General features: G+C 38.0%; 1 protein-coding gene and 1 long non-coding RNA gene across 5 annotated transcripts in view; one reads left to right on the top strand and one right to left on the bottom strand.

The window, feature by feature from the left end:
* The window catches only part of LOC127494694 (uncharacterized), a 447,433-nt gene that overhangs the window by 303,637 nt on the left and 123,284 nt on the right, over positions 1-20,512 (top strand). The window lies entirely within an intron of this gene.
* Positions 1-20,512, bottom strand: part of psd2 (pleckstrin and Sec7 domain containing 2) — a 104,173-nt gene that overhangs the window by 37,383 nt on the left and 46,278 nt on the right. For 3 of the 4 annotated variants that reach the window (XM_051860748.1, XM_051860747.1, XM_051860750.1), the window contains 7 exons: positions 12,702-12,896; positions 12,513-12,593; positions 10,922-11,034; positions 10,056-10,116; positions 9,226-9,316; positions 8,806-8,849; positions 8,490-8,680 (listed from right to left, as the gene is read on the bottom strand). In XM_051860748.1, the coding sequence (XP_051716708.1) occupies positions 8,490-8,680; positions 8,806-8,849; positions 9,226-9,316; positions 10,056-10,116; positions 10,922-11,034; positions 12,513-12,593; positions 12,702-12,896 (776 nt within the window). The remainder of the gene's footprint in view (positions 1-8,489; positions 8,681-8,805; positions 8,850-9,225; positions 9,317-10,055; positions 10,117-10,921; positions 11,035-12,512; positions 12,594-12,701; positions 12,897-20,512) is intronic. The other variant, XM_051860749.1, reaches the window with a different exon arrangement.

Genomic DNA, 20,512 nt, shown 5'->3' with positions numbered 1-20,512 from the left:
AGTGTCTAAAACAGGGATGGGGAACGTTGATCCTGGAGGGCCATTGTCCTGCAGAGTTTAGCTCCAACCCTGAAAAAAACACTCACCTGCCTGCAACTTTAGTAATCCTGAAGACCTTGATTAGCTTCAGGTGTGTTTAATTAGGGTTGGAGCTAAACTCTGCAGGACAATGGCCCTCCAGGATCAACGTTCCCCATCCCTCATCTTCTTATCTCCATCATCACTTTCTCTTTCCTTTTTCCCTTCAGTCTCCTTATCTTTGCCTCTTCTCCTCCTAAAGCTGAGCTTTGACCGATAGTCTTTTCATTTTCATCTTTGTGAATGTAGACACTCAGGTGATATTTGAGTTTTATGAATCATTTTCTTAGAAAAGTTAATTTACTGAAGGCTACCAGGAAGGCTAGGTAAATACGTTTATTAAATTAATTCACAATATGTGCATTTATTATTAATCATATGCTTAAAGGGTTAGTTCACACAAAAATGAAATTTCTGTCAATAATTACTCACTCTCATGTCGTTCCACACCCTTAAGACCTCCGTTCATCTTCGGAACACAAATTAAGATATTTTTGATAAAATCTGATGGCTCGTGAGGCCTGCATTGAGAGCAAGTTAACTTAGACTTTCAAACGCCCACACTGTAAAAAAATGATTTTATGGTGAAGTAAATACTACAGAAAAAACAACTGTAATTTTTACATGAAAAAGTTAGTTCAGGCAAGAACAAAAAAACCCAAGTAAATTCTATAGTAGTACTCAGTTTAAGCTTGTAGAAATTAAAGCGTAAATATCAACATTATAAAATTAAGTAAAACTACTCAACTTTTCTGATACTGGTGTTCCCATCATGCACTGGGCCTTGAATAATTAATGAGTTAAATTTTTCGCTGTTTTCCAGCTGTATTTTTGTTTTATCATTGCTTTTGTGGTTATGTTTAGTAACTTGCCATTTTATGACATTTGGAGTTCATTTTCTACTGAAAATGGCACATTCACACTCAAAAACGATCCATCGAATGTTACCGTCATTGTGTACTGTGTACCAAGTATTGAGTTCTCTATGTTCAGGTGCCGCCTTACTTCTAATATGTAGATATGGTGTCTACACAATATCTATTGTATTATTTACTTAGACGTTTCTAAGTAAAACATACACTTTAAAATCATGGTTTAATTCAGCGTTATATTGTTTGAATAAGATGTATTGCAAAAGAAACTTCAACTAAGTAGAAATTGCTCAACCTTTTACTGGTCAAGTTAAAATTACTTTTTTTTTTTTTATTAATTTTTACTTAACTTAGTTAAGTAGAGTAACTTAATTCCATATTTGAAATTTACTTAAAAAATATATGTGCAAAAACTTGCAAAAGAAAAATTAAGTAAATTTTACTTAATGTTTTTTACAGTGCAGAAAGGTACTAAAAACATATTTAAAACAGTTCATGTGACTACAATGGTTCAACCTTAATGTTATGAAGCAACGATAATACTTTTTGTGTGCCAAAAAAACAAAATAACGACTTTATTCAACAATATCTATTGAAGGGCGATTTCAAAACACGGTTCGGAGCACTGCCAAAGTCAGGTGAACCATTGAAATTCCGAAACACTTATGACGTAACGAAAGGCTTGTTCGAAATGCATCGTCACTGCGCAGACTGATCGGTGTATGACATCAACAGTTCGCAAGAATGATTCAAAAGTGTAAGGAGTGGTACACTCTCCAATCGCTCTCACGGTACTTTGATGTCATAAGCCGACTGGTCTGCGCAGCGAACAAGCCTGAATCCTCGTTTACTGAAATCACGTGACTTTGGCAGTTTGAGATTGTTTGATACACGTTTCGAACCACAGATTTGAAACAAAAGATTCTTAAAGCTTCAAAGCTTCACAAAGCAGTGTTTTGAAATCGCCCTTCACTATATATTGTTGAATAAAGTACACAAAAAGTATTCTTGTCACTTCATGTGAATGATGAAATAATGAAAACGGCTTTATTATTGTTTCTTGACCCCTCAAAGTTAGGCTACTACTAATTATTAAATGAATCACTTAAATTATAACTAATATTCAAAACAGCAAAATCAGTCTTAAGTTTATTAGTTTGCATCCCTGATTATTTTTGTCGGTCGTTTAATATTTTAGGTATAAAACAGTTATCAAGAAAATGGGTAGTTTAGCTACTTACATCATATCTCGCACTTTATGATTGCTAACTGAAGCGTTGTGCTGGAATTTGCGCTCAGCAACTTCCGTGAACATAAAACCAGCCTAGTTTGATTTGACTGGTCATGGACAGCTTAGATGAGAAAGTCGGTTATCTTGGTGCTGTGCAATATCCTTGCAGCACTAGACTGAATACTATATTAGGCAATTATTTAACAAACTTCATCATCAACTGTATGAAATGTCAGATGACCTACATATATATATATTATATATATATACACACACACACACACACACACACATATATTGAATGCAGTGTGTGGACCAATCAGACACACAAATTATTCATTATATTTAATGAATAATTCAGCATACTCACCCTCCCAAAAAAGGTCTGTGAACCATCCCCCCAAAACTGCAAGAAATGCCCCTGGTGGCCATGGTTTTACAACTTAAAAAGGCAGAACGCTGCTCTAAACTCACGTGGAAAAGCAGAGGCCATAGGAAGACACAAAGCTGGACTCTTCTGCCTCAATTTACATACAAACTGTTCTATAAATGAACATGCATCCTAGAACATTGTGTGTATGATTATAACGGTCTTGTAAAGTGTCTCTTGCATTGTACTTTATTTTATGCATACCTTATGACTGAACTACTAGTTAAGGTAACTGTACGTACATGTCTCCTATCAAATTAATGCTCATTTAATGACTCACGCTTTCATGTATGTCACCTCCTCATAGAATGCAGTGTGTGTTTGTTGTATTAATCGGAGTATAAATGGACACAAACCCACCAGGCCCATTTTAATCATGCTCAAACACAAGAGCCGTAAAAACTCTCCACAGAGGAATTTACCACTCAGAAATTCCACCTTTCTCATTGGTCAGGTCAATCCTAAGAGGTATGACTTTTCCCAGACTTTAAAGAGCCACACACAACTCCGCCTGCTCCTCTTTGCTCCTACGACTGACTCTCCTGGTTGCTGGGGGGCCCAGGCACAGGAGGCCTCAACCTGCACCCAGCTATGTGCTTACCTGGAAGAGAGAGAACTCTTTCCCCACTACAAGAGTCAAACTAACTATGCAAGTTCGTCATCATTTCTTTATTCAAAGCAGGAGAAATTGATTGCAACTTCAACAACATCAATTCATGGAATCACCAAGAACCTGTTCAGAACAACAGACTGCTTTCACTGCAAAGGCCATGCAAGTATCAAATATTTTAACTAAACAGGAGGTTTTAGGATAAGCAGTAAAATCCTCTTAACAAGGTGTTTTGAAATGATAAACTGATGGTTCTTTTCATGGTTAATGACTCTTTCCCATAGCTTCATCCCCCGTTCCCATTTCTGGCTTCATTCTGTCACTTTCCATCTTACCTATGTACGTGTTATTGTGTTTGTATGTGTTTGTTAGATTAGTTGTGTTTGTGATTTAATTAATAAAATTTGTGCACAATACATATTTGGTTCTGACTCCCTGCCTGTGAATGTCACTTAGAGTGTGTAACAAGATCGATCATTTAAGTGCTGTAAATGCTAAGAAAGAATTATTTTGCTGTGGCCATGGAAAATACCCTTTTCTTAGAATTAATTAATAATCAATACTGAGGGTTCACAGGATAAACTGATTATTTGATTGTAAGGTTTATGTAGCTACATCAAATTAATCTGATTAACTGATTCAAATATTCGTAATTAATCACAACAAGTTATGAATAATTATTAATATTTCCCCTTTGAGCTAATTCGCTACAATATCGTCGCTGTTGGGTGGATTTTTGCTTTATAAATGATTACTATTGGTCACCCTTTACGTCTGTCTGTGGGTAATGCATATATTTAACCAATGAAGGGTATGAAAAGAGCTTGAGACTAGGTTTAGGCAGGGGCGCTTCCTCAGAGGAGGCAAGGGAGTCTCATAAAAAAAAAAATCAATATTACAAAAAATAAAACAACACAAATATTACAAAATGTAACATTAAAAAGTGTAAAAGTCACTCGTTTTTAAAAAGTAACAGTGTCCACCAGTGAAACCCGCAGGTGAAGTTAGAGTGGGAGGCTTGCCTCCTCTGACCCCATTCACAAACAGACACCCTAATGCATGAGGTGAGTTTAGTGGGGGGTAATTGAGAATGAATGGGGGAAAGTCACATGAAAGGAGGTAATACCTTCATCGTGCTTTGATTAGATATGATCGATTATGATTGGATATGATTGGTTCACACCAATTAATGCTCATTTAACATTTATTTATGCTCATTTAAATAGAACATAACATAGTTATTGCAAAAAATACAAAATAGAATTGTATTTGGTCTCTCTTTTTTATGTAATGTTTATTTAACCAGGAAAATTAAGAATAACGGACATAAATTTACATTTGATATACAGTAGGCCTATATAAAAAATGTGAGGACTTTGCCTCCTCATTTTAAAACACCACCACACACCACTAATGTTAGGGTAACTCCATTGAATCCTCAGACTGTCGGTAAAACCTTATAACTCCACCCCCCTCTATTGTGAATGAAGTGGTGCATGCAGTTTGGACCGTCTCTGCTCATTTGCCACTGAAGTGTAAATAAAGAACTGGTTCTTTGAATAATTACAGCATTTTCTTTACTCTAGAAACACTATATATAAAGGCTAATGTTTTATGTATTTGAGGAGCAGAAAAGAGTCTCACCTTTGTTGTTGAGTCATAGCCAGTTCTGTCTTAAATAGCCTGTACATAGAACTTCATCTTTAATAACATGAGATTTTTACGGAGCCCCTAAAGGGACCTTTGCAAAAATCAAAAATTGACAGAGTTTCACGTGCGCACAAGAAACTTTCGCGTGTGCACGAGAAACGTATGTTGTGCGCACGCGTTACAATTTCCGGTTTGTGTATACTACAACCTATTTCATTTGTGCGTCACTGCCTATGAAGAAAGCGAGAGTATGAATGCACATGAACTAATAAAGCTGTATTTGCTCAAAATCTGGCTTTCTTAGACCAGTTGGTCTAGGATGAATCCAGCTAATTATTCGTTTTAATTTTTTTTTAAACATGTGCCTTCTTTTATATCTAAAGTCCTTTATGTCAATGGCTCTGCTCGCAGTAAGCGCTGATAGAACTGAATGAAGAAAATAAGCATTTCTCTGCCATGTAAGGATGTGTTAAATCCGACAAAGTGGTTTAATAAAGGGGCGTTTGATCTTGTGAAATACGACATTTTAGTAGGCCTACGTTTTACAGTTCCAGTATTTTTATATGGGACAATATAAATATGGCCTACTGCCCTAACGAAATACAAAGTTTTATCATTTTTACTGTACCAATGTTTTTTCATGAACCATTAAACGTGGCATTATGAATACTTGCATTTTCTTCATAATTTTAAGCAAATAGATCTTTATTAATTCATGCGTATTCATACTCTCGTTTTCTTTATAATTTTGAGCAAATAGATCATTATTAATTCATCCATAGGCTACTCGCGTTTCCTTCATAATTTTAAGCAAATAGATCTTTATTAATGCATGCACATCCACACTCGCATTTTCTGTATAACGTTGAGCAAGTAGATCTTTATTAATTCATCCATGCTCACATTTTCTTCATAATTTTGAGCATAGATCTTTATTAATTCATCCATACTCGCATTTTCTTCATAATTTTGAGCAAATAGACCTTTATTAGTTCATGTGCATGCATACTCTTGCTTTCTTCATAGGCAGTGACGCACAAATGAAATAGGTTTTAGTATACACAAACCGGAAATTGTAACACGTGCACATGCCATAAGTTTCTCGTGAGGACGCGAAAGTCTGTCAATCTTTTATTTTTGCAAAGGCCCCTTTAGGGGCTCCGTAGATTTTAGCCAAATGACAGAAAAAAAAAAAAATGAGTAGCCACATAGCTACAATAAAATTTAATAATCTGTAAGCTGATGAAAACGTAATTCAATACACTTACTGCCTCAGATGCGGCCATTCAAAACACACATGTCTGAAATTCTCTGAAATGTTAATAATATAATGACACATTCAAGTGTCTGACCATATTTAAAGTCACAATATCATCTTTGAAAACGTGGTTTTTAATTATTTTTCAAAAATACAGCGTTATTGGAGATACAAAGTTTCCGCCCGACAGCGACAATACACCTAATCTAAATGGATTACATGTGAATTTAAAAATATACTATATAAAAATGTTATCTAACCTTTTCCACATTTAATAAAATATATTTATATTTATATTCAACTACTCTATTGCCTCATCTTTACTTTTCACTTATCTAGTGTTGTTACTGTTAACTAAAACTACAACTATTAAAAAAAAATCATTGTTGGTAACAGAAATAAATCTGAAATAAACAAATAATAAACAAACAATAAATAATAGATGAAAAACGTCTCAGGTTACACATGTAACCGTGAGTCTAAACATGACAATGAACTTGACATTGGCAGGCAGCAGCCTATGACGTCACCACAGGTGTGACCGTGAGTATAAAAGGGCACCTGGAAATGACATCATCCACTTCTTGTCTGAAAGGAGAGTGAGAAGGAATGCCTGGAGCATGGCAAAGGGACGCAGTGTCTCATTCCCTATTCTCAGGGAACCATGGTTACATGCATAACCTGAGACGTTCCCTTTCGAAAGGAAACTCGCGCTGCGTCCCCTAGGGGTCGCTATGAGGAATGGAATACCCACGCTGCCATGCTGAAGGGATGAATGCCTTATTGGCTGAGCTAAGTCAAAGAGCCTGCGGCCGCATATGCTCTGCTATTAAGATGTGAGATGACAAGCAAAGGTTTAGTAGGCAGAGACGGAACTTTCAACGCGGATGCCACGGGCATCGCAAAATAGCTGGCTAACGTTTCTTTGATCGGAGGCATCAACACACTCTCATGCTCCTACATCCCCTCAACAACAGCATAAATCACCTGAGTGTGATGGATGCGGGCAGAATATGGCTTTCTCTAAGATCTCTGCACCTCTGTGTGAAGATCTGGGAGAAAAGAAGGCACATACTAGATGGACAATTATGTTCATCGAGGCGACCACGAAGGGGCTCGAGCTTCTCGCGTTTCCACAGCATATCTAATCTCGCCGTGGCACGGGACATAACATCCAAAAACTTGTCATATATAGGGCAAGTGGGCTGAGAGTGCTCTTTTTTTTAATTTTTTTTTTTAAGTCAACTATCTCATCAGCCTTGCCTTGCTCATAATGGCCTGAAGCAAGGAGTGTGCTCGCTCTTGTCAACTGCAAATGAATGAGAAATAATCATACCTCTCTGAATTCATCTGCAAGCTCCACCTGCGAGCCCCACAACTTCAGTCTCCTACTCGCCTCAGCTGCAGCAGGTCCTGAACTGCGAGACACAGATGGCTGGCCCGATTCCCTTGAAAAAAGGGCCAGACGAGAGCGAAAATCCTCAAGGAAGGTGCTCAGAATGCACACAAACAGCCCCCTCAAGGGCTGAGTGTGCATGCTCCTCACTCATGCACATAACGCACAAATCATGTGTGTCATCTGGTGTCATATGAAGCTGGCACGGAGGAACACACTGTCTGAAAGACTTGGCGCTAGTGCTCACCATAATCCTAGATTCGTCTTGAATAAACACACATTTAAACAAACTGGTATCCTGAAGACAAGTAAGAGGATGACGTTATTTCCAGGTGCCCTTTCATACTCACGGTCGCACCTGTGGTGACGTCATAGGCTGTCGCCTGCCAGTGTCAAGTTCATTGTCATGTTTAGATTCATGCTTCAGACACCTGGCATGCCAGAGGCATTCCCCCATAGCGACCCCTAGGGGATGCAGCGCGAGTTCCCTTTCGAAAGGGAACTTAAAATATTAGAAATGTTGCACTTAACTGAAATATTTGGAAAAAGTTGGAAAAAAAAAAAATACACAACAAAATTACTCAAACTAAAATTAAAATGAAAATAAATAATGCTAAAATAACACTGAGCTTGTCACAGTGCATTAAGTGATTGCCTTGTCTATAAGGGAATTTGGCAAACATATGGAAGCAAATTATTGGCCAAAAGAAGGCAACCTCTAAAGCAGAATAGCTTATGTGGGAGCACACCTATGATGCCTTAAAATGCTGCCTAAATAGACAGTTTACTAGGTTTTGGACATGACTTACCTTTCTGTTTACTTATTTGTCTGTTAAATTATGCCTCTTATATTGATAGACACTGGAGAAAGGACAGGAAATACTGCAGAAACTGAGGGAAACGGGACCAGGAAATGTATCCAAAAGTGTGATTTTACATAAAAAAAAACAAACAACACACTTACTGCGCTTGCCATCCATGTCTGCATGGCTTTTGCGTGTCAGAACCCCGTGTTTGTACGTCACAGCATTGAGTAAAAGAGGAATGGCGATGAAAGGGTTACTGCCATCCGTTACCCTGACAACCCGCTTCCCCCCCGCCTCACACTGCTCCTCCACCAGCTCCGATAGACTCTTCCTCAACTCCTCTTCCTCGCTGCAGAAACAGAATGCCATTATTGCACATGTGCAGGTATTGCGCACATTACGTGCAGATTAGCCCCAGAAGTCACATGATAATGTGAGCGCTCTTGACTCCTGGGGATGATATTAGATACTCACATCGCCCACTCCAGCTTCTCATTCTTTATTGAGTTATAGAGCACCTAAACCAAGACAGAGACATATGAGACTGTTAATACCATACATCTGAACACAGCAAATACACAAATACAGTCAGCTGGGCTTATGGGACAGAGCGCATGAAAGAATATTCTCTTGAATCCAATTTATATGCAGATGCATCTTTGTTGCATTCATAATGCTATTACACCATGCACATTATGCAGTTACTGTGTTTAGAGTGTGTTTAAATGAAATCTGTCAGGTTTAGTGAGAAATCACACTTTATCAGTAGACATGTATGTGTTTCTCTGAATGTATTTTTCTTTTCCTTAATGCTGGTTGTCCACAATAATAATAATATAATAGAAAGCAAGGAAGCAAATACAGTACATGTCTGCTGTGATCCCAAATAATTACCTTGAGCAATTCTTTGGGAAAATCTTTGCCATCGTCGAGGCCGTCCAGATTGCTAATGAACTGCTGGCAAGACATCTTCTTCCCAATATTCTGCAAAACAAGTAACACAATACAGTGTTACAACAATAATGACATGTGCCAATTATGTGCCAGTAATATACATCATCATATTGAAAACTGAGTGGTTACAAAAGCAATGCAAATGTAACAATACAGTAATAAAATCACAGATAGAGATGGGGGAAAAATTAACTATATTCAACCACAATAGTTATTTCTAAGCTACATGCAGTTTACAAAGCTGTCAGCAGGTGGCAGCATCAAACCAGCTCTGATGACCGACTTTCTCTAAGCATCAACCAATGCACATCAATATCTCAGTCTGACTGACTCCCTCCTACCACAGAAATCTACTTTAGATACTTTAGATGAGTAATATTCCACGAATGATGGATGAAAAAAATTCTGAAAACACATTAAAGCTGAAGCCATTAAAATGAGAAAAACACAAAGAAGAAAAGAGTAGGAGAGAGAAGCACTTACCACCTGCCGCAGAGTGAGTTAGACAAAGTAAAAGAGAGACACAAGAACAAACAGAGAGAGAGAGAGAGAGAGAGAGAGAGAGAGAGAGAGAGACATGTTTAGGTCAGAGAGAACTGTAATATTACTGAGAGAAACAGCAACAAGAGGCTTGTTAATGAAAATGACACTATGAAGCACAAATGGTTATAAGGAGATTTTCAGATTAGTTTCTGATAACATTATTCATTATCGTCTTTTAAAAAGACAACCTAGAGAAGAGCCGCATGTGTGAGTGTTGCTGAATACATACGTGTCCATGTAGGTCTGTGTTAAGAAGCATAAGTGCACAGGTCAGCGTGTGAGCACCATCTATTAAAAAAAAAAAAAAAAATGGAAAAAAATTGTTAATAAAAAACCATGCATTCTATAGAACAAATATATAAAACTATAAAGGCCAGTTCACACCAAGAACAATAACGATAAAGATAATGATAACAATAAGAGTCCACACCAGCAGATGATATTGTTGTGTTTATTATAAGCACATGCTTGAGCTCTTTAAAGCAGGATGGATTCTGATTAGCTGTGAATGTTTTTATCGTTTATCAGCTGGGAAAAACAAAAAAAAAAAAACAAAGTGATTCCAATGATACTGTTTCTCTGTGATATTTTCATTATAGTTGCAGTGTGGACTCTGCTATTTTTGTATATTTACAATGATTTTAGAACTATATCTTTATTGTATACCTGTACCTTTCTTTAGATTATTTAAAAAATGTTTCTTTTAAGAACTAATCCCTGAAAGGTCCTTTGGGCAAACAAAAATGGTTCTTTTATGGCAATGTTGCAAAAGGGTTTTGGAGCCTTTATTTCTAGGAGTGTAGTGTATTGTGCATCATTTAGGACACACTTTGCTAGCTTAGAAACAAGCTAAAATTAAACGAATATTCCAAATAAATTACTCATGAGATTCCGTTTCAGTTAAGATGCAGTCTTAGAAGGCAGCTGCCTATGTAGGCAGTAGACAGCTTACCAAGTTTTGGAACAGTCTGCATGTGTAAATTCACTCGTGTGCCACAGTGTAGCATAAAAGTTTATTGAAAACTTTTTAATATATACAATCATGATAAAATTCAAGCTACCAGCAAATCCACAATACATATGGAAAACTTGCCCTCTGAGGTGAGAGCTTCTGGGTTACAGTGGCAAAAGCGTTTGGAGAAGTGCACCAGCACACGTTCTCTCTCCTGCGTCTCTCCCATCAGAGGAAATGCCTTCAAGAAGTTCCTGCAACCAGAGTAAATGAAAAGAATCATGGTGCCGTACAAAGAAAGAGTAGATATATGCTAATACTGCCAAATACTATAGCCTGAATTTCTATTCTTTACTCTATTTATTTGCTTACACTAATGTCTGCAATAGTAATGCAATGTGTACTTGCACTGTTACAAAGTACAGTCTGGCATTCAAGAACGCAATAATGAAATTGAGCTTGCATGGCTACGTTAGGTGCATTTGTGTACATGTTAGGGCTGCACCATTTTGGGGAAAAAATCTAATTGCAATTTTTATTATTATTATTAGTATTAGTATTAAGTGTTTGTTTGTAGGGCTGTACAATTCAGGAAAACATTTATATAGATCAATATGACAACAAAATAATACTGTTCTATTACATTTTGAATTGAAATATTTCACTGTACAATAAAGAAAATTGAGCATTTAACAAAATAATATTATAATAGTAGTAATAATACTACTAATAATAATATTACTAATAATATATACACCAATAGTGATTGACAGAGATTATCTAATCCTAAAATACAAAAAGCATCACACTAATATATACTTTTATTATTATTATTATTATTATTAAGGCAGAACAACTGTAAAATTGCCATACTAATATTTATGATTGCCTTGATTTCATTTTTAAATGTTAAACCATCAATCTTTTATTTTGGTGGAAAACCACAGGAAACCCTTAAAGCTTCTCTTTTTGTTGACAACAGCACTTCTCATTACAAGTCTGGGAAGATGGTTAGCACATATTATGTTCCCAAATGCACGTTATAAGTGACACAAACTAGGTTCATGCAGCCCTAGTTTATGTACTTGCATAGAGTATGTTTTTCGGGACTGAATTAGAGATCCCACTGACTGTCTGTTATCATTATCGTTCTATTCAGAAAACTATTGTTAGTCCAGGACTGAAATATTCTTAACCACATTGTGTAACTACACGTCGTTCTTCCTCTTGTTGCATTGCAGGTATTTCAGTGATGGCGTGCTTAATTTTTTTTCCAGTTTCAGGAGTATTTTTGGAACTGAGACATGATGAATATGTGACATGCATGAGTATTAATCTAAAATAAACTTCTTCCCCTTATTGCAGCGTAACTACAGTAATAATACAAGGAAACAATGAAGCCACTACATGTATGCAGTGTTTGTAAAAACTTTTTTATAAAACATCACTTTGAGGTATTGTAAAATTGTGTCCTAATCAGGCTCGACATGAAAAAGCAATGTTTTGCTAGTTTGATTTATATTTTTGCATAGAACAGCCCACTGAAATTTTATTGGTCCAAATTCCCACTCACCACAGCTGTATTTTAAACATCTAATATGTTCAGTCTGGCTGCATATTGTGTTGCTATATTTGGCATTTTGCTTTCAGTAAAGAATGGAAAAGTATTTGCACTGTTACAAATCAAGCCACTAACAATCTTGGTCGTATTTCATGGTTGAAATGTTCTCACCTCAGCGCTCTGTCTAATGACAACCCAGTGAAGTCAAAGAAGCTCAAGTACTCTGATGCCACCAACTGGCTGAATTCATTACTGCAGGAGAAACAGAAAGAGAGGGATTGTGGGTAGTATGATGAAGGACAAGTGTTTCATTCTACTCCATTTCCCATACAACACACTCATTCATACACAAATGCTCACTTCTTGCCCAGGTGTCGTGCCACGTCACAGCGCTTGAAGCCCTCCAGATAGAACAGTCGCTTGGCCAGTCGTTTGGCAGCATCTGCATCGATGCGGCAGCCATTGGCAAGAGTATCTGTGCTACCCCTCTCCAGCGTGTCCACGCTGCCCAACTCGGAGTCTGAGTCGCACAGCACATCTGTGAGGTTGGCATCGCTGTGGAAACAAACATGGAAAAGAAAAAACTTCAATGCCCAGATGGAAAATCCAGCCAAATGAACTAACAACAATTCATTTTGTGATTCCAGAAGAAGTTTCAATAACTGTATGTTCTTCAGTAAGAACTAACCCACAAGTCAAACAAACTTTTAATGATGGTTATGGGAGGAATGTGTCAACACAGTGCATTGCACTCTGCTGCGTATGGGGCTGCAACCAATTTAGAGTGCCTATAATGACACCTGTCCATCATCAAAAGCGACAACAATGGGCATGCGAGCATCAGAACTTGACCTTGGAGCCTACCTAGCTAAACATTATTGCAGACCAGGTACACCTCTTCATGACAATGGTGTTCCCTGGTAGAAGTGGCCTCTTTCAGCAGGACAGTGCACCCTGCCATACTGCACACACTGTCCAGCAATGGTTTGAAGAACATGATGTTCAAGGTGTTGCCCTGGCCTCCAAAGGTGTTTCTGAAGGTTCCGCCTCACAACCTACAGGACTTGAAGGATCTGTTGCTAACGTCTTCGTGCCAGACAGGACACCAGACACCTTCAGAGGTCTTGTAGAGTCCAAGCCTTGGCGGGTCTGTGCTGTTTTGGCAGCATGCGGATGGACCAACGCCATATTAGGCATATGGTCATAATGTTTTGGCTAATCTGTGTGTATATATTAGGTCATTAGATGGTCCAAGATTATTTAAATGGTTAATTGGCCAACATACTAGCTGTTTAGACCAAGGTCAACATGCCTGACCATCTTGGTTGAGCTAATGAGATAGTAGACCAAATTGGTTTTGATCTGCTTTTTGCCCATCAGATTTGTTACACTAGTGTTTCCCTTAAATCCTAAAAGAGATTAACAGTGATTATGTAATCCTAAAATATAAAAAGCATCATACATGTGTACATTAGAGTTCAAACTTAGGCTATTGAAATAAGCACCCAATCTAAGCCCATTACAGTCCTCCTGCAATTCATGCCACTGAATTAGCATTTAGCTCACAGGTAGCAAAGAGCATCTTGACAGAAACATAATCTTTTTTTTTTTTTTAAGCTGAGAAACAGCATATCAAAATCAACTAATTAAAATCTTGATGTGTACAATTACTGCAATGGAGGCGAATGGCTCATTAGGATGTTCTTTAAATGAAGCTGTAATTTGGGATGAGGAGTTTTCGCGTCGGCTGCTGTGCCCCAGAGATTACAGAACCTGAGTGAGTCAGGCAGGCCATTACTGAAGTGACAGACGCCAAGCTTTTCATATGATTTATTTATGAACTTCTGTCTGGTTATGGTACACAACTCAATGTGCATAAGCTAATGTGTTTCATAGTAATCATAAGGGATGTGCAAAAAAAAAAAAAAAAGGGATGCGTATTTTCATTGGATTGCCTGAATAAAAATCATTAGGCTTTTAGGTTCACCAGACCCTGATCGGATGTGTTTCTTAGATGCGTTGTCTAATATGCATTTTTTGTGAAAAATAGCTAGACTCTGCGCAACATTTATAACTTTATATTTATAACTTGACCCTTTTGACTTAAAAAATAAAGCTTGTGGTGGGCCACTCAAAAAATAGAGATGCGACAGTTGCGGCACTTTAAAAGGGATGAACTTAAATGCACAACGTCTCTGAGAGGCTTTTACAATGCAAATGCTTCTTGCTTAAGACTAATGTCTACTAAGAGTAATGATGTTGAAAATTCAGCTTTGATCACATGGAATAAATTACATTTTAAAATATGTTAAAATAGAAAACAGATACTTTATTTTTTAATAATATTTAAAAATATTACCGTTTTCGATCAATTAAATGCATGCTTGGTTAAAAACATTTTAAAAAAATCTTACTGACCCCAAACTTTTGAACTATTTTCCCATGCTTCTCAAAAGAACAAATTAATTGCAAAGGACAAAGTTCGCTCTGGTGTAAATTAAAATGATTGTGTCATCACTCTGCGAGCAGACATGAAGAGAAGCATACTGCAAATACAGATGGCACATGCTTACTGGTCACCAGTTTACTCAATGTGTGTCCACTGCCTTCTGAAAAAATTATGGCTGTCATTTTCATTGTGGACGAGTCAAATTTCTTTTGCATAATTTGATTAGCACAATTGCATTAGCTCCAAACCCGATAAGGAACGGTAATGTGTTGGTTGCCATGACGCCAGCAGAACCTGGTGTTCTGGGAGAGAGAAAGAGATTGTAATTTGTATCCCTCCCAAGCAGATGGCACCTTCATCAGCATTACGCACAATGCCCTAGAAAAGCCCAGACAAATATCACACAGCACAGAGTGAGCATAAAGCAGACAGGATTGCACAGGGTATGTACTGTAATTCTAGGTGAGGAACAAAGTAACAGGCACAATACATGATGAGCAGTAGTTTAGGGTGATAAATGATTCCTGACTTCATTCACAGACCACAAAAGCATTTCAGTATGGCAGAATTAACCAGGTCTGAAATCTGCGGAATTACTAGCAACGGTGTCATTCTTATTAGAGACATCTTTCTATTTTATTTATTTATTTATTTATTTAATTTTGACTAGTCATTTAAAATGACAAAATCAATACAGATACTTTGATCATTCAGTTTAAAACCTTAGTACACTACTACCATTCAAAAGTTTGGGGTCACAGATTAATACTTTTATTCTGCAAAGAAACATTTAATTGACCAAAAGTGACAGTAAAAACATTTATAATGTTACAAATGTTTCCTATTTCAATTAAATGCTGCTCTTTTGATCGTTCTATTCATCAAAGAATCCTGAAAATAGTGTATCACGGTTTCCGGAAAAATAATAAGAAGCACGAATGTTTTCAACATTGATAATAATAAGAAATGTTTCTTGAGCAGAAAATCAGCATATTGGAATGATTTCTGAAGGATCATGTGACACTGAAGACTGGAATAATGATGCTGAAAATTTTGCTTTGCATCACAGGAATAAATGAACTTTTTAAAATATATGGCAGGGTGGCTATATATGGCTAGTAATGGCAGGGTGTACCATCTCTCCCCTAGCCTTTACCATGGTAATGGAATTGATCGTTCGAGCTTCCAAATGGGTAGTAGGAGGAGAACGTCTGCAGTCTGGATAGCGTCTTCCTCCTATTCATGCCTACATGGATGACATGACCACCCTGACCTCAATCATTGCATACCAAACGTCTCCTGGTAAAGCTTAATGCCAACATAAAATGGTTGCGTATGAAGTTAAAACCTAGTAAATCTAGAAGCATATACAGAGACCAGAGACTCGATAAAACACCCATTCCAATGGTGTTGGAGATGCCAGTCAAGAGCTTAGGGCGACCGTACAATGCAAGCCTCAAGGACTCAGATCAGAGTGACCAACTGAGGGAAGAAACCATCAAAGGCCTTGCCAGTATAAATAATACCTTGCTTCCTGGCAAGCTGAAACTGTGTTGCCTTGCAATTCGGATTGCTCCCTCGTCTAATGTGGCCTCTAACAATCTACGAGGTCCCCATTAGCAAAATCGAGAAGCTGGAGAGAACAGTCAGTTATTATATCAAGAAGTGGCTTGGACTGCCGCGATGCCTCAGTAATATTGGCCTGTATGGGAAAAGAGCCCTGGAACTGCCTGTCTCTACCCTTACTGAAGAGTACAAATGCACCAAAGTGAGACTGGACATGACCCTGACCGAGTCTCAAGATACTATAATACAAGCGCTGCTCCCAGATTGGCAACTGGGAGGAAGTGAACACCGACTGAGGCCATACAGCAAGCAAAATCCACTCTCAGGCATGGAGACATTGTAGGATGGGTGCAGCAGGGAAGAGGGGGTTTTGGACTTGGAACAAGCCGACCCATATGGTACAAAGCAACCTCCACCCAGAGGAGAAAACTGATAGTAGCCGAGCTCCGGCAGAATGAGGAGACAGAGAGATGCACAAAGGCAGTCTCGCAGTCCAAACAGGGACAGATCTGGGAAAATCTGGAGCAACGTAAGCATACCTGGAAGGATCTTCGGGAGATGGAAGGAAGCAGATTGACCTTCATCATCAGAGCCACCTACAATGTTCTCCCCACAACCAAGAACCTAAACCAGTGGATTGGAGAAGATACATCATGTCCTCTCTGTCAAACCCCAGCAACACTAAGGCATATCCTCGTAGGCTGCAAAACCAGTCTTTCCCAAGGACGTTACACCTGGAGGCACAATCATGTTCTGAGACAACTGCCGATTATCCTGGAAGGAAGGAGAACCACCACTAATGCCCTCCCTCCTCCAACGCCTGGATTCTCAAAAGCCACCCCCTTTCTTAAGAGCAGGACAGCGTCCAGTAAAGCCAACTACAAAAATGGAAACAACCCTGCTGGATGCTGCCCGGGACTGGAAAATGCAGGTTGATCTGGATCAGAAGCTCAGTTTTCCACCTGAGACAATTACAACTAACCTCAGGCCAGACCTGATACTGTGGTCAACCTCACAAAAGTCTCTGTTCATCGTGGAACTAACTGTGCCATGGGAGGCTACAATTGGTGAAGCAAATGAATGCCTGTCATGACAACTCTCGGAGTGTTTGGCATGGTAATGGGTATGACAATGTTGATATGTTTGGTCTTGGCGGAACAGATCTGCTACGCTGCTGCTGCTGTTGATTATTGCTGCTGCTGCTGCAGAGCAAGTACGGGACTTGCTACTGCCAATACATACACAACACGCTGCTGTGAGCAAGTAAGACATGCTGCTGCTGTACAATATAGCGTACATGAATTACCCGTAGCAGATCTATACAGTTGGAGCTGGGGAAGGTGGAGGGTTTCTGAAGCGTGCTGCACTGCTAAGGCAAATGCTACTCATGTATTTAAAGATTGAACACGCAAGCTCATTGGCTACTGATACAGCAGGAACCAATCATATGTGTCAAGTCAAGTCATCTTCATTTATATAGCGCTTTTCACAATACATATTATTTCAAAGCAGCTTCACAGTGACAATAGTAAAATTATTATCGAGCTAAAGTTGGTTTTTGATTGAGTCACTGCTGTTATAAAAATTGTTAATTATTACTTTAGGGGCCACTTAAATGACACCTTTCCAACTGAAAACCGAATGCCTTTAATTAGGGCTGAACGATTTTGGAAAATAATCTAATTGCGATTATTTTTTACCAATATTGCGATTGCGATTTAATATGCGATGATTTTTTAAGCTCTTTGTCTTCTGTATTATTCAACAAAGACAAGCAATAAATCATTGTAGGGGTGGGAATCTTTAGGCACCTCACGATTCGATTTGAGTTGCAGTCCGATTTCAAAATGATTCTTGATCTTTTTTCTTATTGATTAGTCTATTAATAAAACTTTTTTATTATTTAATTACATAAAATTATGTAATTATAAGTACATTTTAAAATAATTACACATTAAAAAATTTAAATAAAACAATTGCATGTTAATAATTTTAAATAAATATAAGACAGGGCTTAGATTAAGCCAGGATTAGGCCTTAGTTTAATTAGGACATCTAGTAGCTTTTATAAACATTACTGCTGTGCATCTTGAGACAAAACAATGGCACTCATATATTTTAAGACATGTCAGTGCAAGTTGCGTTCAGTTAAAACAGCTCAAACATTTATTTTAGTCTGGGACTAGTTTAAGCCTTGTCTGTGAAACCGGGGGAAAAGCTAGTAAATAATAAAGAGGGGAAAAAAGAAAAGGTGGAGAAAAAAAAAAAAAAAAAAAAAAAAAAACATATTACAACTAGGCCTAATAAACAAATAGTGCTTTCAGTATTTAAGAGTATCTGAACATTTTCCTTTCAAGAGCTGTGATTTTTTTTCTCTTTCTCAGCTTTACTGTTGTTGATTATTATGACGACGTCATAGAGAGCGGGAGATCTAATAAGCTGCATTCACACTAATGCACAGATCTCTTTTGAAATATAAGATGCGGTTTGTCCTGTCTGTTTGATCCATTTTGTTTACATTAATTTTGCGTCATAAACGGAATCGCGCACAGCTGCACGCGTGAGCACTCTTCACAAAGTGCGCGTCAGCATTTGAAATTGACGCAATGACATAACTGAGGCAGCGTTCATAGAATATTTGAAAGGAAAATACCGGCGGATGAGACGACACACTGCAAGCGTAAGCAAAGCACGCATTTCTCACAGTGCATATTCATTTCAACCTTTCCAAACTTTATTAAAGATTATTTTGTGGATGGTTTCTAAAGCACACGCAGCGCCATCGTGCATGTGTGGTTATAAACTAAGCTCAGAATCGTTAGAGAGATAATCTTTTCTGCCATCTCTATTGTATAGTATGAACAACACAATATTAGATAGATTAAACATAAACTGTGCTTTTCTGTAAGCCAGGCATATGCGTAGTGTGCCAAGTTGATGCTTCCTCTGCAGACTGCTTTACTCTCGCGTGTCACATGACGTGTAATCGCAACCTTTGTGGTTTAAAAAAAAAAAAAAAAAACGCATTTTGTCAAATCGCGATATTATCGCAAATGCGATTAATCGTTCAGCCCTACCTTTAATGCATTCTTGCCGTTCATTTACGTGTTTAGTCTATAGGTTTTTCGTGTTTGAGTGTGTATGTGCGCAGAAGCCTGGTCTTTTTTTAAAAAGTGATATTTGCCAAATTACTTGTCTGGTCTGCATAATACAGAAAAATTAGTTGTGTCCGCAGATCTATGCGAACTGGAATAATTTTGATAACGTTTTATCTATACATAGGAAAAGGAAAGGGAAGGAGGCCTTCACAGGGGATAGTTAGTTAGTTGACACTTCAGGGCTGCGTTTTCATCGTGTCTAGATGCATGTCCTTCATCTCATCTGGATACGGCCTAGATCTGGCAGGCTGCAGCAAACCTTGGGATAAACAGAGAGAGACTAATATTAGCGTAGACGCCATTCTTATTATGAGGTGTTATGGGAAGTGTTTCCGGTTCCGGCTGACCTAATCTATGCAGCCCAACAATTTACATGATTTGAATTATAGAAGTAGATAATGGTTTGTGTGTATGCAAGTTTAAACAGATGTGTTTTTAGTTTAGATTTAAACTGACAGAGTGTGTCTGCTTCCCGAACAGTGATAGGAAGACTGTTCCAAAGTTTAGGTGCTAAATAGGAAAAGGATCTACCGCCTGTGGTTGATTTTGATATTCTAGGTATTATCAACTGTCCAGAATTCTGAGATCGCAATAGATATGAAGGACTATAATGCATTAAGAGCTCACTCAGGTACTGGGGAGCTAAACCACTTAGTGCTTTGTAAGTAAGTAGCAAGATTTTAAAATCTATACAATGTTTAATAGGGAGCCAATGCAGTGTTGACAGAACCGGGCTAATATGGTCATACTTCCTGGTTCTAGTAAGAACTCCAGCTGCTGCGTTTTGGACCAGCTGTAGTTTGTTTAACAGGTGAGTGGAACAACCACCCAGTAGAGCGTTACAGTAATCTAGCCTTGAGGTCATGAACACATGAACTAACTGTTCTGAATTTGTCATTGAGAGCATATGTCGTAGTTTAGATAAATTTTTAAGATGGAAGAATGCGGTTTTACAAATGCTAGAAACATGGCTTTCAAATGAAAGATTGGTATCAAAG

This window comes from Ctenopharyngodon idella, chromosome 14 (genome assembly GCF_019924925.1).
Source record: "Ctenopharyngodon idella isolate HZGC_01 chromosome 14, HZGC01, whole genome shotgun sequence".
Classification (NCBI taxonomy): Eukaryota; Metazoa; Chordata; class Actinopteri; order Cypriniformes; family Xenocyprididae; genus Ctenopharyngodon; species Ctenopharyngodon idella.
Note: the sequence above shows the minus strand (reverse complement) of the source record. Positions and strands in the feature narration are given on the sequence as shown.